A 23,172-nucleotide genomic window follows, 5' to 3' on the forward strand; every position below is an offset into this window, starting at 1 on the left:
CTTCTATTTCGTTCCTTTTCTGATCTCTCTTCTCTCTTCTCTCACACACACACACAACAATGGAAAACGAAGAAGTTCTCGCAACCTCAAACGAACCCCTAGACCCTAACCTCCACAAGAAGCACATCTCAATGATCGAGCGCCTCTCTAACCGCCACCAAACTCGCCTCGACAACTCACTCGCTCGCCAATCCGAGTCCGACTCGTCCTCCTCCTCCACCGCCACCGCCACCACCACCGCCTCTTTCCTCTCCCGCTTCTCCGACTCCAAGCGCTCCATCGACTCCCAACTCGCCCAGTCCCGACTCACCGATCCCGCTCAACTCAGATCTCACCTCGACGGCATCTCCGCCTCCATTTCCGACCTCGAAAAGCTCGTCGCCGAGTCCTCCTACTTCTTGCCCTCCTACGAAGTCCGCTCCTCTCTCAAAACCATCTCCGATCTCAAACAAACCCTTGAGAATCTCAACTCCGAGCTCATTCCCAAGAAGAAATTCTCTTTCAAGAACAAAGCCTCCAAGCAAGACCGGGACCGATCAGTCTCCGATTCAAAACAAACCGCGCCGGAAAATGCCGATTCGTTTTCAGTTTCCCTCGAGAAATTGAGTTTCCAGGTGAGAGATTCGCCCGGTTTGAGAAACAAAAACGGCGAGACTTTGGTGAAGAATTTCAAAGGCTCGGAGGTTGGGGAATTCACGGTTTCGGATCTCGATTCTTGCGAAGTGAGACTGATTGGTTCAGTGAGAGCATTATTTGTTCATAGGCTGAAGAATTGTAGGGTTTATGCTGGGCCTGTAACGGGCTCCATTCTGATCGAGGGAGCTGAGGATTGTGTGTTTGTAATGGCGTCGCATCAAATTCGGATCCACAATGCGAAGGGAACCGATTTTTATTTGAGAGTGAGGAGTAGGCCGATAATTGAGGATAGTACTGGGGTGAGGTTTGCGCCGTATTGTTTGAGCTATGAAGGGATTGAGGAGGACTTGAGGGAAGCGAGTCTCAATGAGGAAACGGGGAATTGGGGCAATGTAGATGATTTCAAGTGGTTGCGTGCAGTGCAGTCACCGAATTGGTCGGTTTTGCCGGAGAATGAGAGGGTTGGGATGGTACAAATTTCGAATTCGGGTGATGGAATTGAAGGAAATTAGCTTTGTTTGATCTTTTTTTTATTAGTGATTGTTCAAAAGTGTGTGTTTTAGTTTAGGGGGCCTGTGGAGCTATTCAAATTTCAGGTAATGTTCTTTGTTATACTTGTTATTTGTGTTGATGCAAAATATATTGTTACCAATTTTTCGGTCCCCGATTAGTTTGATGAGGATTCATTCTTGTTTGTTTATGTAATAATTGCTTTTTAATTGGATTTGATTGTGGCAAGCGAGAATTTTTTTTGCTATTTATTACTTTGCTTGCCCCATTACTAGTTCTTAGATAGATTTTGGTAGTATTAATAGACTTGTGGGAAAAGGAGTAAACATTTTGATTAAGTTTACTTGGGAGCAATTTTGTGTGCAATATGGAGCATGGTTCTTTACTGATGGTGTGTTTAGTCTTCATCCAAGCTGAAGATTTGACATAGTTTATAATGAGAATGCTTTATTGATGGATAATGGGTCTAATAAAGATGCGGGTTGGCTAGTGTTTACTGGTTTTTTGAGGATGATGCGTCTCTTCCCTTAATCTTCACTGCTTCCCCTTTCTTACTGTTGGCTCAAAACTGTCCCTTTTTCACAGTTCTGTCAAGGCTCTCCAAAAGGGCTATTCACTCAGATTAAGGCCATATATGGTCTAAAGAGTGAAGTTTGAATGTTGAGCTGTTAGTGAAGGAATTTTAGAGTTGCATTTGAGTTCAATTTTCCCTAGACATGGTTCTTTCTTGAAGTCTGTTCGGACTAAAGTGTTGCTACTTTTGACTAAGTTACACCCATGCAAATGCAATAAGTTTTTCCTCATGTCACAGTACTACATACATAACATTCTTACTGTTGGAGGTTTTCTATCTACAGTAAGAAAGGGATGATAGCATTGATGTTTCTTTTTCCCCTCAAGTTAAGGGAATACGAAACGTTTTCTCAGATTTAATGTCTATGGCAGTCCATTGAGATATACCATATTTAAAGCTTATTGGTTCAGATTTAATTGGTGACTGCAGTATTTTTTCTTTCTAAGGAGTGACAAGGTCTCCTTCCTTAATTGATTATATCATTTTATATAATATTTTTTTTGATAAGTAATACGTATTATTAGATATATAGAAATGCACCAAGTTCACAGGGGTATACGTTTTTAGTACTTTTTATGTACTAAAGCCATATAAAGATGTTTGCTGCCGAGAAAGCAATATATATAGAATCTCTGCACTAATGTTGTGCAAATGGCTAAGCAGGTCTTCCATTTGCAGCTTCCCATGTTGAGAGGTGAGAGCCAAGGAACTACATAGTGCTTCTGCTATTAGGTTATCTCTTGGTCAACTGTCTGAAGGACTAAGATGTTTGAAGGCATTAGGATTCTTCTAAGCAAAAACATGGTAAGATAGCATGCTGATGCAGCTGATCCAATTTCTTGGATCCTTGTAGTTTGTACCCATTTTCAACTGCACATAGTATACCCATACAGAGGGTCTAACCATGGTGGTTGTATTTGTGGTTAGGATACTCTTATTTCTATCAGAAGGGATTTTTTTTTTTTTTTTTGGGGGGGGGGGGGGGGGGGTGGGGGGGAAATCATAAAAGTTGCCAGCTTGGATAGTGGACTCCCTTAAGGTGAAATTGATGCTTTCTGTTCACTACTGTTGGCACTAAATCTCCTTAAATTGAAAATTTTTATAGGTTGAAAAAAATCTGATCCCAAACCCTCTTCTAGAAAGAGAAAAATTAACTAGTTGAATCCCTTGAAAATCAGTTGAAAGTAATTTTTTTTAAGAATATATAAAGAATATCTAAGATTGAATTTTATAGGAAAATCCATCCCTTCCCTTGTTAAGAAGTAAGAGATGTGAAGGTTGGACAGCCATCTTTCTAACGTTGAGTATTATTGAACATCTAAGTCAGCTGAAGTCTTTTGATATATTTCAATTTATGGTTATGATTACTAAATGAATGAAAATATAACTTGAGCAACCATTCTTATTGAATCAGATTTCATATTAGTGCAGTTTCAAATGATTTATGAGGATTTTTTTGATTAGTTCTCTATGATTTATACTTCTTTTATTATTTTTTTTTTTTTGAGATGGTTAGAAATATTTTGTTGCTGCTGATACTGCAGCTTGAACCTCTCCCCGCTAAACCACCACTCACCTTACATGTGGGAGGTACCATTCACCTACAAGGGCGGTGGTGGATTCATAGTTGATTCCTTAGGAACCTTCTATATGTCATGAGTGCATTTTTAGTTGATTCCTTAGGAACCTTCTATATGTCATGCACGCTCCCCTTATTTTGTTTGCTGAGTTGCTTGTGGTTTTCCAACTCGAGTTATTAACATGATATTAATTGATTATTTGTTCCTTGATAATGAATTCAATGGAAAACGTTTTTTATTTGACTCCTTTTTAGCTTTGTCAGTTATTCGTTAAGTAGGGAAATTTTTCCTCATAGTTTATAATGTTCTTTAAGTTTGAATTTTCTACATGTTCTCATTCACATATTGTGAAAAAAAAAGGATGAACGTAAGTTTCAAAGGGTCTCTCTCTCTCTCACACACACACACACACACACACACAAGGCTGTTTTAGAAAATATGAAATCTATTCCAATTTATTGGAATTTTATGATTTTCGATTTGGAAGTTGATTTTACATAATTATCTGTATTTGGAGTCTACATCTTGATCATTGTTTTGGTTGGTATCCATGCTAAATTGAAGAAGACCAAGGACTCAGCAAAGCTAGAGTCAATCCCTTTAGGGCTGTAAAATGAGTCTCCATTGAATACTCTAAGGCTAGGACATATTCTTCTCTTTATGATGGTTAGGAGGCTTTGACTTTGAAATCATGGGAGTTCATTTGTTTCTTTTGATGCTTTCTAGATATTGGCAACCATAATTCTAATTAATCTCCTCCATCTGATTTGGATAACTTACCTTTAAAGCTAAAATTTCGAAAGAGTGAATGAACATATCAAATTTTTTTTTTTCCCGAAAGAGTGAATGAGTGCAAAATCCTCACACACACACACACACACACACACACATATATATATATATATATATATGGTGAATCCAGTTCTTTCATTGCAACCTCTATCATCCAAAGCAAGTAAATTTTGGGTGTGGGCGTCTCTGCTCCAACTGCAAAAGGGGCATTGATAAGGTTTCCATTTGCCATAAACAATAGTAAATACTGCAAGATGGATGGGTAAAACTTAGGTACAATCCTCAGGTGCTATATCTTGGACTCCCCAATTGAATTCAACCATATAGTTGAAACCTAATTGAGTTAGAAAATTAAATTTCTAAGTTCATTGGTCAATGCAATTACATGATTGAATTTAATTGAGGAATATAAGATACAATACCCGAAGGAATTATAACTAAGTTTTACCCGAAGGTGGATTTTATTGGTTAAGAGGGGGCAGCAGACTCTCTAATAACAGTTGGAAGTATCCTTGTTTCCTGAATACATTTAACAGAAGGATCACTGATCCTACGATTTCATATTTTTATGTGAACTATGGAGAAAACTTACCGGTTTTGACTATCAGATTATGAACTCATAATCAGTCAACAGATATCTGCATTTTGGTATCACAGGATTTAAATATTGGGTGGCCTGGCCCTATTTTCACACTAAGAATGGTTGCATACACACCCTCTCTTATGTTATGGGTCCTGATGTCTGTTTTGTTAAAAGGATAGTGCCAGAGAAACCGAGTGTGGAAATATCATTTCCCTTGAGTAAGTATTTCTTCCACTCAGCTATTCCACTACTTTCTGGTGCTAGCTAGGCTAGAAAAACATTTCTATTATAATCATTGACTCTGTCTTGACTATATTGTTGGCTTTGTAGGAGGGAATCTAGCCAGTTTGTATTAACAGTACATGTTTGAAAATGAAGGAATTTTGCACTTATTTTATGGTTAAATAAATTTATGCGGAATACAAAATCAAAGATCCCTGTCTTTTCAATTTTCACTGTGTTTGTTTGCACATGGGTAGGGAAGAAGTGAAGAAAAATAGAAAAGAGAGGAATAAGGGGAAAGAGAGAAAAGAAAATGTTTCTAGAAGAATTTATTTTCTACATGTTTGGTTTGCACAAGAAAAAGAAAGGAAAATAAATGATTTAACCTATCAAAAAGAATTTGACAATTTTTTGTTGCAAAGAAAAATTAAGTAGCTGAATCTCTTGAAAACCAGTTGAAAGTAATTTTATAGAATATTAGAATATCTAAGGTTGACTTTTATAGGAATTTCCAAACCTTCCCCTGTTAAGAAGAAAGAGATGCGAAGTTTTGACATCCATCACTCTAAGGTTTAGTATTAATGAACATCTAAGGTCAGCTGAAGTCTTTTGATATATTTCAATTTATGGTTATAGTATTCTAAATGAATGAAAATTTAATTTGAGCAACCATTCTTATTGAATCTGGTTTCATATTAGTGCAGTTTCGGATGATTTATGAGGAGCTTTTATTTGTTCTCTATGATTTATACTTCTTTTATTTATTTATTTTTTGAGATGGTTAGAAATATTTTTTTGTTGCTGACCCTGCAGCTTGAACCTCTCCCCTCAAACCTCCACTCACCTTACAAGTGGGGAGCTACCAATTACCATTCCACCTACAAGGTTGGTGGTGGATTCATACTCCTAATGGACCTAATTTACATGAGTTCATTTTTAGTTGATTCCTTAGGAACCTTCTTTATGTCATGCACACTCCCCTTCTTTTGTTTGTTGAGTTGCTTGTGGTTTTCCAACTCAAGTTATTAACATGATATTAATTGATTATTTGTTCCTTGATAAAGAATTCAATGGCAAAAGTTTTTTATTTGACTTCTTTTTTGCTTTGTCAGTTATTCTTTAAGTATGGTAATTTTTCTTTATAGTTTATAATGGTCTTTATGTTTGAATTTTCTACATGTTCTCATTCACATATTGTGAAAAAAATGGATTAACATAAGTTTTGAAGGGTTTCTCTCTCTCTCTCTCTCTCTCTCTCTCTCTCTCTCTCACACACACACAAGGCTGTTTTAGAAAATATGAAATTTATTCCAATTTATTGGAATTTTATGATTTTCAATTTGGTAGTTGATTTTACATAAATACCTGTATTTGGAGTCTTCATCTTGGTCACATTGTTTTGCTTGGTATCCATGCTAAATCAAAGAAGACCAAGGACTCAGCAAAGCTATAGTCAATCCCTGTAGAGCTGTCAAATGAGTCTCCATAGAATACACTAATGCTAGGGCAGATTCTTCTCTTTATGATGGTTAGGATACTTTGACTTTGAAATCATGGGAGTTCATTTGTTTCTTTTGATGCTTGCTAGATGTTGGCGTTCCTTGGACAGATATAGAATGCAACCATAATTCTAACCAATCTCCTCCATCTGATTTGGAAAACTTACCTTTAAATGCTAGAATTTTGAAAGATTAAATGAGTGCAAAATTCTCTTATATATATATATATATATATATGTTGAATCCAATACTTTCATTGCAACCTGTATCATCCAAAGCAAGTAAATATTGGGTGTGGGCTCTAAGTACACTAGTCTCTGCTCCAACTGCGAAAGGGGATTTGATAAGGTTGCCACTTGCCACACACAATAGTAAATACTGCAAGATGGATGGGTAAAACTTAGGTACAATCTTTAGGTGCTATACCTTGGACTTCCCAATTGAATTCAACCGTATAGTTGAAACCGTATAGTTGAAACCTAATTGAGTTAGAAACTTAAATTCAAAAGTTCATTGGTCAATTCAACCACATGATTGAATTTAATTGAGGAATATAAGATACAATACCTGAAGGAATTATAACTAAGTTTACCTAAAGGAGGATTTTATTGGTTAAGAGGGGGCAGCAGAATCTCTAATAACAATTGGAAGCATCCTTGTGTCCTGAATACATCAAACAGAAGGATCACTGATCCTTCGATTTCTTATTTTTATGTGAACCATGTAGAAAACTTAACGTTTTTGACTATCAGATTATTAACTCATAATCAGTCAGCAGATATCTGCATTTTGGTTATCACAGGATTTAAATATTGGGTGGCCTGGCCCTATTTTCACACTAAGAGCATCCACATCAGTGGATGCAAAATCTTGCAAAATGCAAAAAACCCTTCATTTTACACATTTTGACTAAAAAAACACCCACATCAGTGGGTGTAAAATTATGCATAAATGCACAATTGCTACAGTAATAGTGCATATATGCACGGTTACTGTAGCATTTGCATTTAATATTTTATTATTTTTCTCTCTCATTCTATTCACTCCCTTACTCTTTTTGAACACTCTCTCTGTCTCTCACTCTCTTTTAACTCTCTCTTTGTTTCTCAGTCTGTAACTCAAGCTTCATCGTCAGCTTCGCCGTTCGCTCTAATCTGCGTGTTGGGTCATCGCCGTCGCTCGCTGCATGTTGGGTCATTGTTGCTCGCTGCATGTTGGGCCATCGCTGTCCCTGCTGTCCCTCACTCTCTCTGACCTTTACCGCTGATGGTTTTACTTTGTTTCTAGTGGGTTTTGGGATTTTGATAAATGGGTTTTTGGATCTTTGGATTTGGGTAGGTTGATGATGGTGATGATGGTGATTGGATCTTTGGATTTTTGTTGTGTGGCTTGATGATGGTGATTGGGTAGGTTGATGATGGATCTTTGGATTTGGGTTTTTGGAGGCTGGTTGATGGTGGTTCGGTTGAATGGGTATGTGAATTTCATTGATGGTAGCTTGGTTGAATGGGATGGTGGCTAGGTTGTTGTGTGGCTTGATGATGGTGGTTGGATGATGGTGGCTGTGTGGGTTGTGTTGGGTCCGTGAGAGAGATTACAGCGGGAAAAAAATGAATATTTTATTGAATAAATGTGTATAATAGAGAAACTGATGTGGGAGTTTTGTAAAAATAGGTGTGCAAAATAGAAAAAGCAAGTTTTTTTTTTTGCAAAATGGACAAATTTTTTGCATCAACTGATGCAGATGCTCTAAGAATGGTTGCATCCACCCCCCTCTCTTATGTTATGGGTCCTGATGTTTGTTGTGTTAAAAGGATAGTGCCAGAGAAACTGAGTGTGGAAATATCATTTCCCTTGAGTAAGTATTTCTTCCACCCGGCTATTCCACTACTTTCTGGTGCTAGCTAGGCTAGAAAAACATATCTATTATAATCATTCGGATGACTCTGTCTTACTCTTGACTATAGTTAGCTTTGTAGGAGGGAATCTAGCCAGTTTGTATGAACAGTTCCAATTAAAGAACTGCATGTTTGAAAATGAAGGAATTTTGCACTTGTTTTATAGTTAAATAAATGTATCTGGAATACAAATTCAAAGATCCCAAGGTTTGATCGCTGTCTTTTCAATTTTCACTATGTTTGTTTGCACATGGGTAGGGAAGAAGAGAAGAAAAATAGAAAGGGAGGAATAAGGGGGAAGAGATAAAAGTAAATGTTTCTAGAAGAATTTATTTTCTACATGTTTGGTTTGCACAAGAAAAAGAAAGGAAAATAAATGATTTAACCTATCAAAAAGAATTTGACTTTTTTTTTTGGTAAAGAAAAATTAACTAGCCGAATCTCTTGAAAACCAGTTGAAAGTAATTTTTTAGAATATAAGAATATCTAAGGTTGACTTTTATAGGAATTTCCAACCCTTCCCTTGTTAAGAAGAAAGAAATGTGAAGTTTGGACAACCATCCCCCTAAGGTTTAGTATTAATGAACATCTAAGGTCAGCTGAAGTCTTTGGATATATTTCAATTTATGGTTATAGTATTCTAAATGAATGAAAATTTAATTTGAGCAACCATTCTTATTGAATCTGGTTTCATATTAGTGCAGTTTCAGATGATTTATGAGGAGCTTTAATTTGTTCTCTATGATTTATACTTCTTTTATTTGTTTATTTTTTGAGATGAAATATTTTTTTTGCTGCTGATCCTGCAGCTTGAACATCTCCCCCCAAACCTCCACTCACCTTACACGTGGGGAGCTACCAGTTACCATTCCACCTACAAGGTAGGTGGTGGATTCATACTCCTAATGGACCTAATTTACAGTTCATTTTTAGTTTATTCCTTAGGAACCTTATATATGTCATGCACACTCCCCTTATTTTGTTTGTTGAGTTGCTTGTGGTTTTCCAAGTCAAGTTATTAACATGATATTAATTGATTATTTGTTCCTTGATAACTAATTCAATGGCAAAAGTTTTTTATTTGACTACTTTTTTGCTTTGTCAGTTATTCTTTAAGTATGGTAATTTTTCTTTATAGTTTATAATGGTCTTTAAGTTTGAATTTTCTACATATTCTCATTCACATATTGTGAAAGAATGGATTAACATAATTTTCGAAGGGTCTCTCTCTCTCTCTCTCTCACACACACACACGCATGCGTGTGCACACACACACACACAAGGCTGTTTTAGAAAATATGAAATTTATTCCAATATATTGGAATTTTATGATTTTCAATTTGGTAGTTGATTTTACATAATTACCTGCATTTGGAGTCTTCATCTTGATTACATTGTTTTGCTTGGTATCCATGCTAAATCAAAGAAGATCAAGGACTCAGCAAAGTTAGAGTCAATCCCTGTAGAGCTGTCAAATGAGTCTCCATAGAACTTAGGCACAATAGTAAATACTGCAAGATGGATGGGTAAAACTTAGGTACAATCCTCAGGTGCTATACCTTGGACTCCCCAATTGAATTCAACCCTGTAGTTGAAACCTAATTGAGTTGGAAAATTAAATTCGTAAGTTCATTAGTCAATGCAACCACATGATTGAATATAATTGAGAAATCTAAGATACAACACTTGAAGGAATTATAACTAAGTTTTACCCCAAGGCGGACTTTATTGGTTAAGAGGGGGCAGCAGAATCTCTAATAACATATGGGAGTATTTTTGTGTCCTGGATACGTTAAACCGAAGGATCACTGATTCTTCGATTTCATATTTTCATGTGTACCATGTGGAAGACTTTCCAGTTTCAACTATCAGATTATGAATTCATAATCAGTCAACATATATCTGCCTTTTGGTTATCACAGGATTTAACTATTTGTTGGCCTGGCCTATTTCCACACTAAGAATGGTTGCTTCCACACCCTCTCTTATGTTGTGGGTCCTGATGTCTGTTGTGTTAAAAAGGATGGTGCCAGAGAAACCGAGTGTGGAAATATCATTTCCCTCGAGTAAGTAGTTCTTCCACTCAAGCTATTACACTACTCTCTGGTAGCTAGGCTAGAAAAACATATTTATTATAATCATTCGGACGACTCTGTCTTGACTATGTTGTTGGCTTTGCAGGTGAGAATCTAGCCAGTTTGTATTAACAATTCCAATTAAAGAACAACATGTTTGAAAATGAAGGAATTTTGCACTTAATTTATGGTTAAATAAATGTATGTGGAAAACGAAATCAAAGATCCTAAAGGTTTGATCCTTGTCTTTACAATTTACACTATGTTTGTTTGCACATGGGTAGGGAAGAAGAGAAGAAAAATAGAAAAGGAGGAATAAGGGGAAAAAGAGAAAATAAAATGTTTCTAGAAGAAAATATTTTTCTACATGTTTGGTTTGCACAAGAAAAGGAGAGGAAAATAAATGATTTAACCTTTATGCCCTTAATCAAAAATAATTTGGTCCTTAATGAGGAGCATATGCAGAACTTGTGAGTAATTTCAAACAAATGATTCGCATGTTTCAGATGTCAAGCTTTCTTTCTTCCCATTTCTAATAATTTAGGCAGACACTGGAAATTCAGTCTCTTCTCTCAATTTTCTCTTCACTCTGCTTCCTAGATGTTTGACTGAGATCTAGATTTGATCAAACTGTTAAAATACCTCCTTCAGCATTGTCAAAGTTGGATTTGGCAGGATGAGATCTCTAGGATACATCCAACCTATCAAAAGTGAGAGCATGGAATCCGGTAAAGACTTTCTGCTTTCCAGCCTATTTATAATTGTCTTTCCAAGAAAATCATAGACACATCAGAGAGAAGATGCCCCTGCACATGGTTTGTTACTACCTTTTCATTTCATATGTTGACATTTTTTCTAAAAGCTTGCTCCAAATCAGTCTATTGGTGTTGATTTCAATAATCAAAATGTTAGTGACTTTGAGATGGCTTTAATAAAGTTTCTTGTCGAATTAGGGACTTGAGGTCGAATTTTCTCTACACAAGAAATTCATCAGTGTCTTCTTGACTTTATACTTTAATAGTAAAAAACAATTATCATATAGTGAATGACATATAGATTCCAATCCAATTATATCTTAAAAAGTATCTCAAAAAAAAAAAAAAAAGATTATATCTTAAAAAAATAAAAAAGCAAAAAGAAAAAAAAGTTTAGGTTAATATAAAATTGAACTTGTATATTTAAGTACACATGGGAAGGCGACCTCATAGCTAACTGTAAGAGGACGCTCTCACAGTAGCCTTACTGTCATATCCACTAAAGATTGTTTTGTCTTTTCAATTCTCTTTCCTACCAACTCCAACTTCGGGTTTAGCATGCAGCATATTAAAAATGATTGCACAAAATATAATCAAACTTTGACTTGATATTGCATTGCAGCCAGTACACTGATACACCCAATAACAGAGATGATGGTGGCGATCTTTTTTACTTTGAACTCCATGTGACCAGCTTTGCATGCAGCATATATGAACCTTTGGATAGATCTTTCACACTATCCATTTAGATACATATAAGAACCAACCTGGATGATAGTGATCTCTCATCTCTCTCTCTCTCTCTCTCTCTGAACATTTGCTGCTACATACACAAGTGCTTATCTTCTTACCAGGCCAAAAACACCAAAAAAGTGCTCATAAATTTTGTTTCCATTCTCCCATTCCATCAATATTGCCTCCAGCTCCTCCTCTACCATGCTTTCTTTGGTCAAAATCCTCTTCTAAGGTAGAAGAAGACACTTTACAAGATCACTGCAATTCTTTAAGGTATGTTTATCTTATATATATCATAAAGCTTAATAATTGCATATGTAATCTGTGATTGTGTTGTATTTTTAATGCAAATGCGACCGGACCGTGGTCCAAAATATTAGATTTTATCTTCTTATTCTAATTACGCGTCTAGAATTGCTATTTCCTCACCGGAAAATAGTGCCACTCTTTTACATTTTCTTCTTGGAAATCATCCCTTTGACAATAATGAAAGGTAATAAGCTTAACCCTACAGCTACAAGCAATGGTTTCATATTTATGCTTTATTTATTTACTTAGATGTGAGTTCATAATTGAAATGGGGGTTAAAGGATTGTGCAAATGGACTCAAACGACTTATGCTTTAGGAAACATTTAAGTTTCGTCTATACTTAGTTGCACTTTTATTCCTTTGGTCCTGCGATTTACATATGTTACTTAATTATAATATAAAGTGAAAAAAAAAAAAAATTGTTGGGATTTAGCTAACTTAATCGGTGAAGTCTTCTATTATTGAATTAGAGACCTAAATGAATCTCATCTATACAGATAGAAAAGCTATTAACATCTTGGCCTAATGGTGAAAAGCAATCATAATAGAGCAGATACTATATTGCCTACACCAAAAAGAAACTCATTGGTTAGACACCGTAGACTTCAAATCCGATCTTTCTTTTTTTTAGGAAAAGAATATAATGCTGGTTGGGTGATAATTTTTTACAAGTTGTGCGAGTATAAGCCTTAGGTAGTCCAAAAGTTAATTTGTTTGGGGGCAAGTACTATGTAGATGTGCATAACTTGGGTATCAGTTTTTTGTTTTAATGCAGCTGCAATTCATTTGAACAACAATTGATTGTATCTTTGGCACACAGCCTACTTCTGTGATATATGATGCCAAAGGAGCATGATCTACTTAGTCTGTATACCATCTTGTGCGATTCAATCTACCCTTTTGATTTGACCAAAGTTACTTGTGAAGATTTAGTAGCTAGGTTTAACACATTTAGAATCCGTTTAAAAAAACAGTGTTACGTTTAGAAACTAGTCATTCAGTTTAGCGCAATTAGCGCAAAAACTAGTTGTTAGTCATGCCAACAATTCACTATTTTTTTTGGGATTGCTATTATAAGTATTACAAGTTTTATTACATAAATTTTATAGGGATGAGATCTCCCACTGAATCTTTTAATTCCCTTCATTTTTTATTTAGGTGTAAGACAAGTGACATTTAAAAATGAAGCAAATGACACATTTGCTTTTATATACTTGTATGACATACGGCAAGAAGCCCACCTCTATTGGGCCCAAGATAAGGAAGCCCATGAATAGTACCACCCTTGGGCCTATCCCACTGTGGTCGGCCCATGAATGGCCCAAAAGCATTAGCCCATTTTTCGTGACCCCGGTGTCCGGATACTCCTCGGGGACCACATGATCAACCAATGCACTAACGACGTTCGGTTATATCTCGGCAGACTGAGTGTCTTAGGAGATTGCGTTGCCGACCAAGTTTCAGTAGCCAGCACTAGTCCCAATGCGCCAAACCCCATTCCTAATGAATATTCCTTGCCAAGAATAATTAATTTGGGTCCTACCCACACGAGTGAAATCAGAAAGTAATTATAAATTCCACTACTAAACTTAAACTATAAATAAGAGAAGGTACAATGAAGTAGGGGTTGGACAATTGGGTGAGAGATTGAGAGAATAACCGAGCATGCTACGGAGTTGAGAGAGGGAAGAAGAGAAGTGGGTTTTGAGTGCATTCTATCCTTATGCCTGCCTAGGAGCTACCCACAGTAGGATACTGAATACTCACTGTACAAATAAATTGTGAGCCCAAACGTTAGGTCCGAGAGGGTGAGGTGTTTTGGGTACGCACAATACTAATCTATCAATTTTTAAATATAATTTTTTTAAAAACTTTACTTTTGTTGATGTAGCACCAATTTTATTTATTTATTTATTTTTATTTTCAGTAAACATTTTCCTTTTCATGAATAACCATTCAACATATTGTTAGTAATGATTGGTTTTGGTTTTTTTAATTTTATTTATTTATTTTAAAAATTTAAAAATTTAATTTAATTAATGATATTCCCATTTTCACTGAAGAATATAAAAAATAAATCGACATTAGTTAAGTTTGGGCTTTCTATTTATCATTAGGCTTTGTTTCGCCGTAGCATCAAACATGTGTTAATTCAGCCCATAAGCCTCTCAGTTTTTTGAGGACGGGTTAAGTGGGCTGGATTTATAATAAGTCTAAACATCACATTTGATGCATTTTTAAATTATGATAGGGTCCTGGGCAAACAAAATTATGATAGGGTCAATGGGTGCAATGGATAAAACCTGGACCCAGGTTGTATGATTTGGATCCAATCTATAGGGAGTTTGGACATGGGACCTTGTTTTTTTTTTTTTAGTGAGAGGGAAGGGAAAGGTCACCAAAATATATAAACATTAATATATTTTGGCCACCTTACCCTCTCATTTTCTCCGTATTTGTTCCAATTCCAAACGTATTTGTGTTCGGGAATATGAAAAAAATGGGTTGTTGGAAAAAGTTGTAAGGACAAAAATTAGAAAAATAGAAAATATTTGTGTTTTTACACTGTATATGCTTGGTTTAGAGAATAAAAAAGTGAAAAAACGGAGATTAAATTACTATTATATTTTTATTATATAAAAGTGGAAGAATTGAAAAATAGGGAGATAATTTAATTATTTTCTTCTCAATGCCACTTTTCTCTCTATGTTCTTCTCAATTTGGACGAAAAAAATAGTGGGTTAAAATTCCAACCACGATATATTCTTCTCTCCATTTAAATCACTACTAAACAAAGCATAAATTCATTTGGTATTTCTACAATACAATTCTAACAATAGAATTGCACTATGAGATGTTGTATTTATTTTATTAGTGTTTTTTAATCGTCTCTCTCTCTCCTCAACTAAAAGTGGTAAAAGAAAGAATATTTAATGTAGAGTGTATTGTAAAATGATGTGATAAATTAAGTGATAGAAAAAAATAATATTTACGTAAAGTGGCAAAAGAATAGAATATGTGTTAAAATAAAAAAGAAATAGCTTTTTGATATGTCAGAATGACATTTTTTTACAATACCTGATGCTAATGTTGATACGGTGTGAATGCGACCTATAACATAGGAAAAATAAGGCAAATCTTATGAATTGAAAAATAAGGTGCGGACAAGGGTAGTTGGTAGAAAAGATTTTGACTTAGTATCATGATCGGATTCACCATTGTTTTTTGGGTTTATAAAATTATGGAGAGAGAGAGAGAGAGAGAGAGAGAGAGAGAGAGAGGGTATAAGTAGAACGCAGCTTCTAGGTACCTAACAGTGGTTCGAATTGAGTTGTTTTTTTAAATCACTATATATAAGCATAAAAATAGATGTTGATTCTTGACCCCTATAATGTGGTCCATTTGGAGCACTATATAATACCTACACTTTATGATCATACCTATTGACAATGGAAAGGACAATGATCGTATTTAATATCTAATTTCTTGGCAAGTTTAGGTGGAAATTCTACTTTGGCCTATAGAATTATCTAATATCTATAGCCGTTTAATTATATGATGATTCATTTTTTTAAGTTATATTTTAATATTGTTTGCTTGTTAAGTATAAGGGATTGAATCTCAATATTTTTCCACCAATAAAGGTGGAGGTGTCACTAGGCTAAAAGGTCATCAATATTTAAAAAAAAAAAAATTATATATATATATATATATTTTTTTTGATTGATAGTTTCAACCTCATATGATATTTACTTTTAAATATTGTTTTTTAATTTATATAATCAAACTAAGACATCAATTGGATTTTTGGTGTGCGCATGGATCGAATCCCAAATTTCTTATTTTACAATAAGAGACTTTACCAATTGAAATTTTACAATTCTTATATATAGTTTATTATACTTTGTGTTGTTTTCAAATTTTATTGAAATTATATTTTAATAGAAAAATTAATTTTCTATAATTTCCTAAGGTTTCATAATTAATTAAGTGCTCGAGTATATGGCTAAAATATTAAGAATATTTGATATTACCAGGGAATATGAGTGGTCCAATTGTAAAGGTTTAGTTCCATGTAATTTGGTTAGGGTTAATATCTTGAGTTCAAATATTTGAAAACAAAATTGGTTCTTATTATGATGTCCAAAATTTTATTTTATTTGGAAAATAGATTTGAATTATGGATTATTTCTATTAGAAACACCAAAAAATAATAACTAGTTGAGCTATAAGGCCCTTGACAAATGCCCAACTACTAATGTTACAAGAATCTCTTTGGGATTGAGGTTAAGCTATGGTTAAACCCACTTCAAGCATTAGTTCCTTATTCAATAGGTGCTGCTATATTCAGCCACTAATAGGGCCTTACATGAATTGGTCACCCCCAGCCTTTATTTTTTGGCAAGATTTATTATACAAATCTGGCAATTTGATCTTTGAATAATTAACTATTGAAATACATTTTACAATATTTTCTTTAGCAAATTGCTTCCGTTCAAACATATATCATTGTCCATAAAATAGGTCTCAGTTGCACCTTGTCTTTTTGTTACATGCCTTTTGTACCAATGTAACATAATTAAAATGGTATTTTCTGTTTTTAATATCAGTTTCAGCTTAATTCCATGAGTAAATTTTCTTCCTCCATCTTACATATTTGTTGTCTTTCTATAAGCTTTTTTGCCTTCATTGTTCTTTGAAAAATAGGGCATAATTTTACCAGAAAAGTGCCTAAAGGGCTCCTACCCAACAATGTATGGATAAAGTTTCTATTTAAATTAGTTTGGAGAGAAACCCTTCAAACTCTCCTTGTATTTTTTTGTATTGAATTTGAATTTTAACAAATCCAACATTAGATTGCTTTTTTTTTTAATATATTTTCCATGCTTGCAAAATTTCAAGAAGATAAAAAATTAATAATTATGTCATCAATTAAATGTTTAAATTTCAAGTTTTTGTAATATTAAATTATACATAAAAAATAAGTTAATGGATTGAATAGCAATTAACATCCAATTTGAATATCATATGACATATATGTTAATAACATAAAAAACATACAATCTAATGGTTAAAATTTTAAAATATATAGCCATATTAATTTTTTAATGGAAATTTGAAGGGTTTCTCTACAAAATAGTTTTGAAAGAAACTTTGTCTGCAGTTTATTGACACTAAATTTCCATAATTTTATGTTTTATAGATAAAAAGAAAAAGAAACAAATATTTCGGTGTAAGTCACTAGCTAGATTCCATTTCAGCACTAGTTGCATTTAATTTTAATTCAACATATGTGGACTATACTAATTCTAATCTTGTTTACATTCTGCTATTGCAAACAGGCCCATTTTATGTAATATAGATACAGTCAAAACATAGTATTATATTTTGCATACAAAATTTCTCCAACTGCATCATGTGGATTGTGGATGATCATTTTAGGTAAGTAACAATCGCATGCATGCAAGATTAATTGAATTCCCACTGTACAGTTGCCAAATATAGCCTAATCAAGTATATATACATAATTGGGATCAGTTACATACTGAACTCAGTAAAATTCTAAATAGATAATAGGACAAATGCAAGGGAAACGTTAAACATAAAATAGCATGATGATGATGACTGTTGGTGCTATAATGCAACTTGTATATATGCAACAATTTTATGACATCCGATCATGAAGAATATATATGGAATTATAGATCTACTAAGATAATAAAAAGAAAAGAAAGTGGTTGCTCGGCATGAGTCCCACGGCTGAATTAAATAGCTACAATAATTGTGTTGTAACACTAATTTTATATTCCTCTTACTTGTGCTAAAAAAATCTACGTACTTTGTCATCAATGAGATTAAGGCTATATATGATTAAAAACTGTGGATGGACCTAATGATAATGCCCACTGTCACTTGGGTTATGTCAACTACTATTTTGGGCTCTTTCTGTTTTCTTCAAACATAGCTGAAAATGATTTCCACATATATACCCAATCTTCTTCTGCTGTTTGGGAAGTAGAAGAGGTTACTTTAAATAGCTTTCGTAAAAATGATTTTCCGCGTACCTGGGTCATCTTCCAAACTCAAATAACTTTCTAAAAAAGAAGAAGATAATAAGGGTCTTATAATAATTGTGAATAATATTATTGTTGTATTAGAAACAATAAGGGCTAGATAATGATAGCTATACTATATCCTGAAGATCAATAATCAACTCAAACAAGCCATTTCTCAGGCCCTTCTATTGGTTTGTTAAAATGAGGATATGCTCACCATTCATTTTCTCAATAACTCAATATAGTTGTTACTTGTTAGTGGTCTCATGACCTAGTGATATTGGGATATTTACCTAATCTTATGTGCTGTATTTTTGGATCGTTTGGCACTTCTGAATTATTGTCATCTTTATTTGTTTTATATTCTATCTTATATCCTCAACTAAAGAATAATATACGTAAAATATTCAACAAATTTTTGTGATCAGTGGCCAATTCATCTGAATTCTGAACCACTATGTGCTTCAATTTGGTATCAGAGCCAACCAACCATCATGGCTTCCAATTCTTTGACTTCATCTCATCCATCTTCTTCCAATGTTCACCCAAGTAATATTTCCCCACAAATTTCTTTTGTTCATTCTCTGTCAAATTCCCACCATTTTTTTATTCATCAAGTTTACCAAAAAAATGACCTCGATTGGAAAACTAAACTTATTCCATGTCCACCTTCTACAATCTGTGTCGATAACATTATGACTCCGAATCCTGCAATCATCTCTTGGACTCGTCAAGACCAATTCCTAATGAGTCTTCTAATTTCTTCGCTCTCAGATGAGACTCTACCAGTTGTTGTTGGTCTTACTACCTCTCAAGACAATTGGGTCAAACTTGAATCATCACTTCTCTCTGCTTTCAATACCCAAAATTTTCAAATCCATTGGCAACTCCAAAGTCTCAAACAAACCCCACGATTGTAGTTCAACCTTCTCTTGAACTTTATTATTATTTGTCATGGTTTTTGTGTGTCTCGGGTTGATGCATCTTTGTTCACATAAAATTGGGATGGTGTTTGAGTATTCATCCTCGTGCATTTTGATGACATCCTTGTCACTAGCAATACTCCCCATCCTATTTCCTCCATCATCTCTACCCTGAAATCGAATTTGCTCTTAAAGATCTAGGGCTATTGCATTACAGCTTTCTAGGCACACAGATCATTCATCTCTTGACTAGTCTTCATTTGTCTTAGTGCTACTATATTTTGACATTACTGAAATCTCTAGGATGGCCAACTGCAAGCCTGTAAGCAACCCCCTTCTATCCATCAAGCACTATCTCCAAACATAATGAGTTGTTATTCCATAATTTTACACTTTTTTTGTCAAGTTATGGGTTCATTACAATATCTATCCATAATCCACCCTCAGATGAACACTGGGTTGCTGTCAAACACATTTATCGTTACTTAAGCACACACTATATATCGGTCTCTTTATTTCCAAAAATACATCTCTCCAACTTCATGCTTTTTCTAATTCTAATTGGATTGGTTGTGTGGATGACCAACACTTTACTAGTAGTTTTGCCATATTTCTTGGTCATAATCATTGTTTTAAAAATCGAACCAGACCGGTTAATTCAACAGAAAACTAGTTCGGTATGGTAAAATGCCCCAAAATCAGTATAAAATTGTGTTAAACCAAGAACGGGGTAAAAACTGGTTTTTTGATTATACCAATTTTTAAAACAAAGGTCATAATTTCATTTCTAGCTTGGTCATCAAAGAAGCAACAAATCATTGTGCGCTCCTCCATTGAGTCCGAATACAAGGACTTGGTAGATACTACAGCAAAACTCTCATGGCTTTGTTCTTGGCTCAATGAACTTGGTTTATCTCTTCCTCATCCTCCAATTCTTTAGTGTGACAATGTTGGTGCAACTTATCTTGCCACACAACCGGCGTTTCATGGATGCACGAAGCATGTGGAAATTTATTTTCCCTTTGATCCTAATAAGATTGCCTAGAATGCCCTTGAATTTCACTTCATCTCTAACAAAGATCAATTAGCTGACATCGTGACCAAATCACTCTCCACCACGATTTATCTTTTTACGTGTCAAATTGAAGCTCTCCTTATGAGAACCTTTAACTTAAGGGGGCATATTGAGAGATTTAATCTTATTTGTTGTATTTTTATTTTTGTTGGAACTTTTGAATATTGTCATCTTTATATATATATATATTTTATATTCTATCTTGTATCCTTAACTATAATATTATACATACAACACTCAACAGATTTGTCTGAATGATCAATTCATCCAATTAAACCACCGTGTGCTTCAATTAGTGACATCTGCCTTCATTTTGCAGGGTTTAGTTTTGGGGTCAAATCCATTCATTTACTCTTAGCAAAAGAAAAAAAAAGAAAAAAAAAACCCAATCTAATCCTTTTCAATTAGTAGTATTTTATTTCATATATTGTCAGTTTCTTCTTTCTTTGAAGTTACGATTCTGGTGATATGCATGTAGGTCTGCAGACCAATTTTAAATAGTCAATTCTGATTTGTCCCTTTAAATTATATATAGTTTTTTTTTTCCTTTTTATTTTACTATACTAATTAGACCGGATATAATGAGATAGCCTTCGGCTTACCAAATTTCCCTAATCCAAGGCACCCTTCCCTTAATAAAGGGAGATAAGAGCCACTATGTCATAATTATTTCGAATTGATGACTCAAAGTTCTCTCTACTCGACTAATCTTGTCTCCTTTTTATGTGTCTGTGTGGCTAATATATAGTCTTCTGCTGCCTACCATTAAAGAACACCTCTCAATCTCATTGATCTTCACCAATTTCTCCCACTCTAATGGAAGAGAATACTTCACCGTACCAGTCCATATGTCATGTATTGATCGAGCTGGTGCCATGTTTGGTGGTCTACAATGATATAAAGGGGGGCATAAGAGTGACTGAAAAAACATTTTGTCGTGAATAGTGTAGTTACATAAAATTGATACTATGTCAGTCACTATCTTTCACTGTCCATAGCTGTGACGGTGAGGTCATTGCCAACGGAAGTTAAGCCAACATGCAACATATAGGACGTGGTAGTTGATAGCTAAAACAATGATTTAGAAGAGTGCCAACGGAAGTTAAGCCAACATGCAACATATAGGACGTAGTAGTTGATAGCTAAAACAATGATTCAGAAGAGTACTTGATTCAATAAAATATTAAGCATATATGCTTAAACATAAATATTCATCAATCGCATGATATTAAATTTATGAATGGTTGCTTATGTATTTATGTCAATGCATAATATATTCCTAATCAATCCCACAATGTTGGACAAAACGGTTGAGAAAACTAGAGGCTATACATGGACCTATATTAATTTTGTAAATTATTAAGGAGTCAGTAAGAAGCTTTGAGCAATGTTTAACTAAAAATTTCAATAGACGACACAAAGTCCTGGTGTCGTTACAGAAGAAATCATAATCTGAGCCAATTTTACATATAAAATGCATGCACATTATAACAATTAGGTGGGAACTAGATAGCCTGTATGGATGTTTGGCTACGTAACAGACCAATAGGGTTCAAGAATTGAGCACCTATAAAGTAAACTTACCTTTTGACATGTAGTTATCATTGAAACGGTAAAGATATGATGAAATTAGCATAGATTTTCTAGACCCCACATTATTTTCTATGCTTTTGTGTTAGGGTTGTTTGGCTATGAATAGGGTAAAGTTGGTGTTCGATCTATGCCCACAAATACGATTCACGTGTAGTAGACGTAATTGAAGTATCTTTTAATAACTATTTTTTGGTGGCCTCTTGGTTTTCAATACGTATTTATTTAATCAAGTGTTTAAGGATGCTTAAATTGACTATACGTATTTGTTTAATCAAGTGCTTAAGGATGCTTAAATTGACTGTCATTGTCACTGATAAAGAAAAAGAAAGAAGCACTCTCAGCTTATTTTATCATTGTATGTTAACCAAACACAAAGAAGAATAACAAAAACATCAATTCTTCAATTATATATGTTTTTCTTCCTTTATCTTAATAGAAGAATGACTATATTCTATTTATTCTTAATTTAAGTCGTTTGAAGATGCAGCTAGAAACCCTAGAGGTGGCAAGAAGTTCTTAACTTTGTCTTAAAACTCATCTGGGTGTTTATCAAGCTAGTCAACGTACTACTCATGTCAATGCTAGAAACCGAGATGCACTTTATTGAAGGTTCTGAACCTCATTAAAGGTAGTGTATATATGCTTAATTTACTTTGGAATCCATGAGCTTTCTTCTTAGGTATACTATCATCATGTTATAGAACATTGATAGCCAAATTTTCCTCTGGAATTGTCCGAGAATTAAGTAATTAATTAAACGCTTAGAAAGGCATGGAAAATAAACTGTTTTCATTGGTTTTCTGATATATATTTTTTTCCTTCACTTGTGCTTATTCTATAATGGTTGACAAGAAGAATGAGTAAAACTAAAGGAAATTTCTTTTAATGCTTGAAAAAAATATGTAAATTTTAATATATTCCTGATTGTTTACCTCAAAATCTCCGCAAGAACCAAATGAAATATCAAAAAATTTATAATATATACATGGGGCACGTGCCTAAGTTAATTATAAAGTATTAGAGTAATGTTTTCTTCTGCATGGAATGGGAAAGACAAACCATATACGTGTCATGAAAAAGCATAGAAAGTCCGAGTTTCAGATGTATTGGGTAGAAACTTAACCGAGCAAGCAAATCAGTTGTTTAGCTGACACCACAAACCATGATTTTCTAATGAATAACACAAGGTTAAGGTGACATCACACGCGCTCTAAATTCTTTATAAACCTGCTTCCTTTTTGATTTGAGAAAGGTGGTCCACCGGACAAGGAACCTTAGTTGAAGAAGCAACTAATTTCTCTCTGTGTGTTTGTGTAAAATCTGTCACTAGCTAGATTTCGTGAAGAAGGTGTTAAT

The 23,172-nt window shown here is 34.3% G+C and overlaps 2 protein-coding genes across 3 annotated transcripts in view; both read left to right on the forward strand.

Annotated features, from left to right (window-relative positions):
* Positions 1-12,245, forward strand: LOC126732385 (tubulin-folding cofactor C). Of its 2 annotated transcripts, XM_050435181.1 has the most exons (6): positions 1-1,232; positions 5,711-5,782; positions 7,507-8,254; positions 9,104-9,175; positions 10,217-10,360; positions 10,476-10,601. In XM_050435181.1, exon 1 carries the CDS (start codon positions 60-62, stop codon positions 1,146-1,148), a length of 1,089 nt encoding a protein of 362 aa, XP_050291138.1. In that variant the 5' UTR covers positions 1-59; the 3' UTR covers positions 1,149-1,232; positions 5,711-5,782; positions 7,507-8,254; positions 9,104-9,175; positions 10,217-10,360; positions 10,476-10,601. The 2 variants fall into 2 exon arrangements, with proteins under 2 accessions (XP_050291138.1, XP_050291137.1); XM_050435180.1 differs by lacking the exon at positions 5,711-5,782 and having other exon boundaries at positions 10,476-12,245.
* The window catches only part of LOC126732386 (transcription factor MYB93-like), a 19,372-nt gene continuing 8,186 nt past the window's right edge, over positions 11,987-23,172 (forward strand). Inside the window, exons 1-2 of the mRNA XM_050435182.1 lie at positions 11,987-12,132; positions 22,298-22,444. The gene's annotated coding sequence lies outside the window, so the exon portion shown is untranslated. The remainder of the gene's footprint in view (positions 12,133-22,297; positions 22,445-23,172) is intronic.

Source organism: Quercus robur, chromosome 6 (assembly GCF_932294415.1).
Source record: "Quercus robur chromosome 6, dhQueRobu3.1, whole genome shotgun sequence".
NCBI classification, from domain to species: domain Eukaryota; kingdom Viridiplantae; phylum Streptophyta; class Magnoliopsida; order Fagales; family Fagaceae; genus Quercus; species Quercus robur.

Excerpts from the sequence above, each read along its gene's own strand:
- LOC126732385 (XM_050435180.1), top strand. The coding sequence starts at position 60 with ATGGAAAACGAAGAAGTTCTCGCAACCTCAAACGAACCCCTAGACCCT.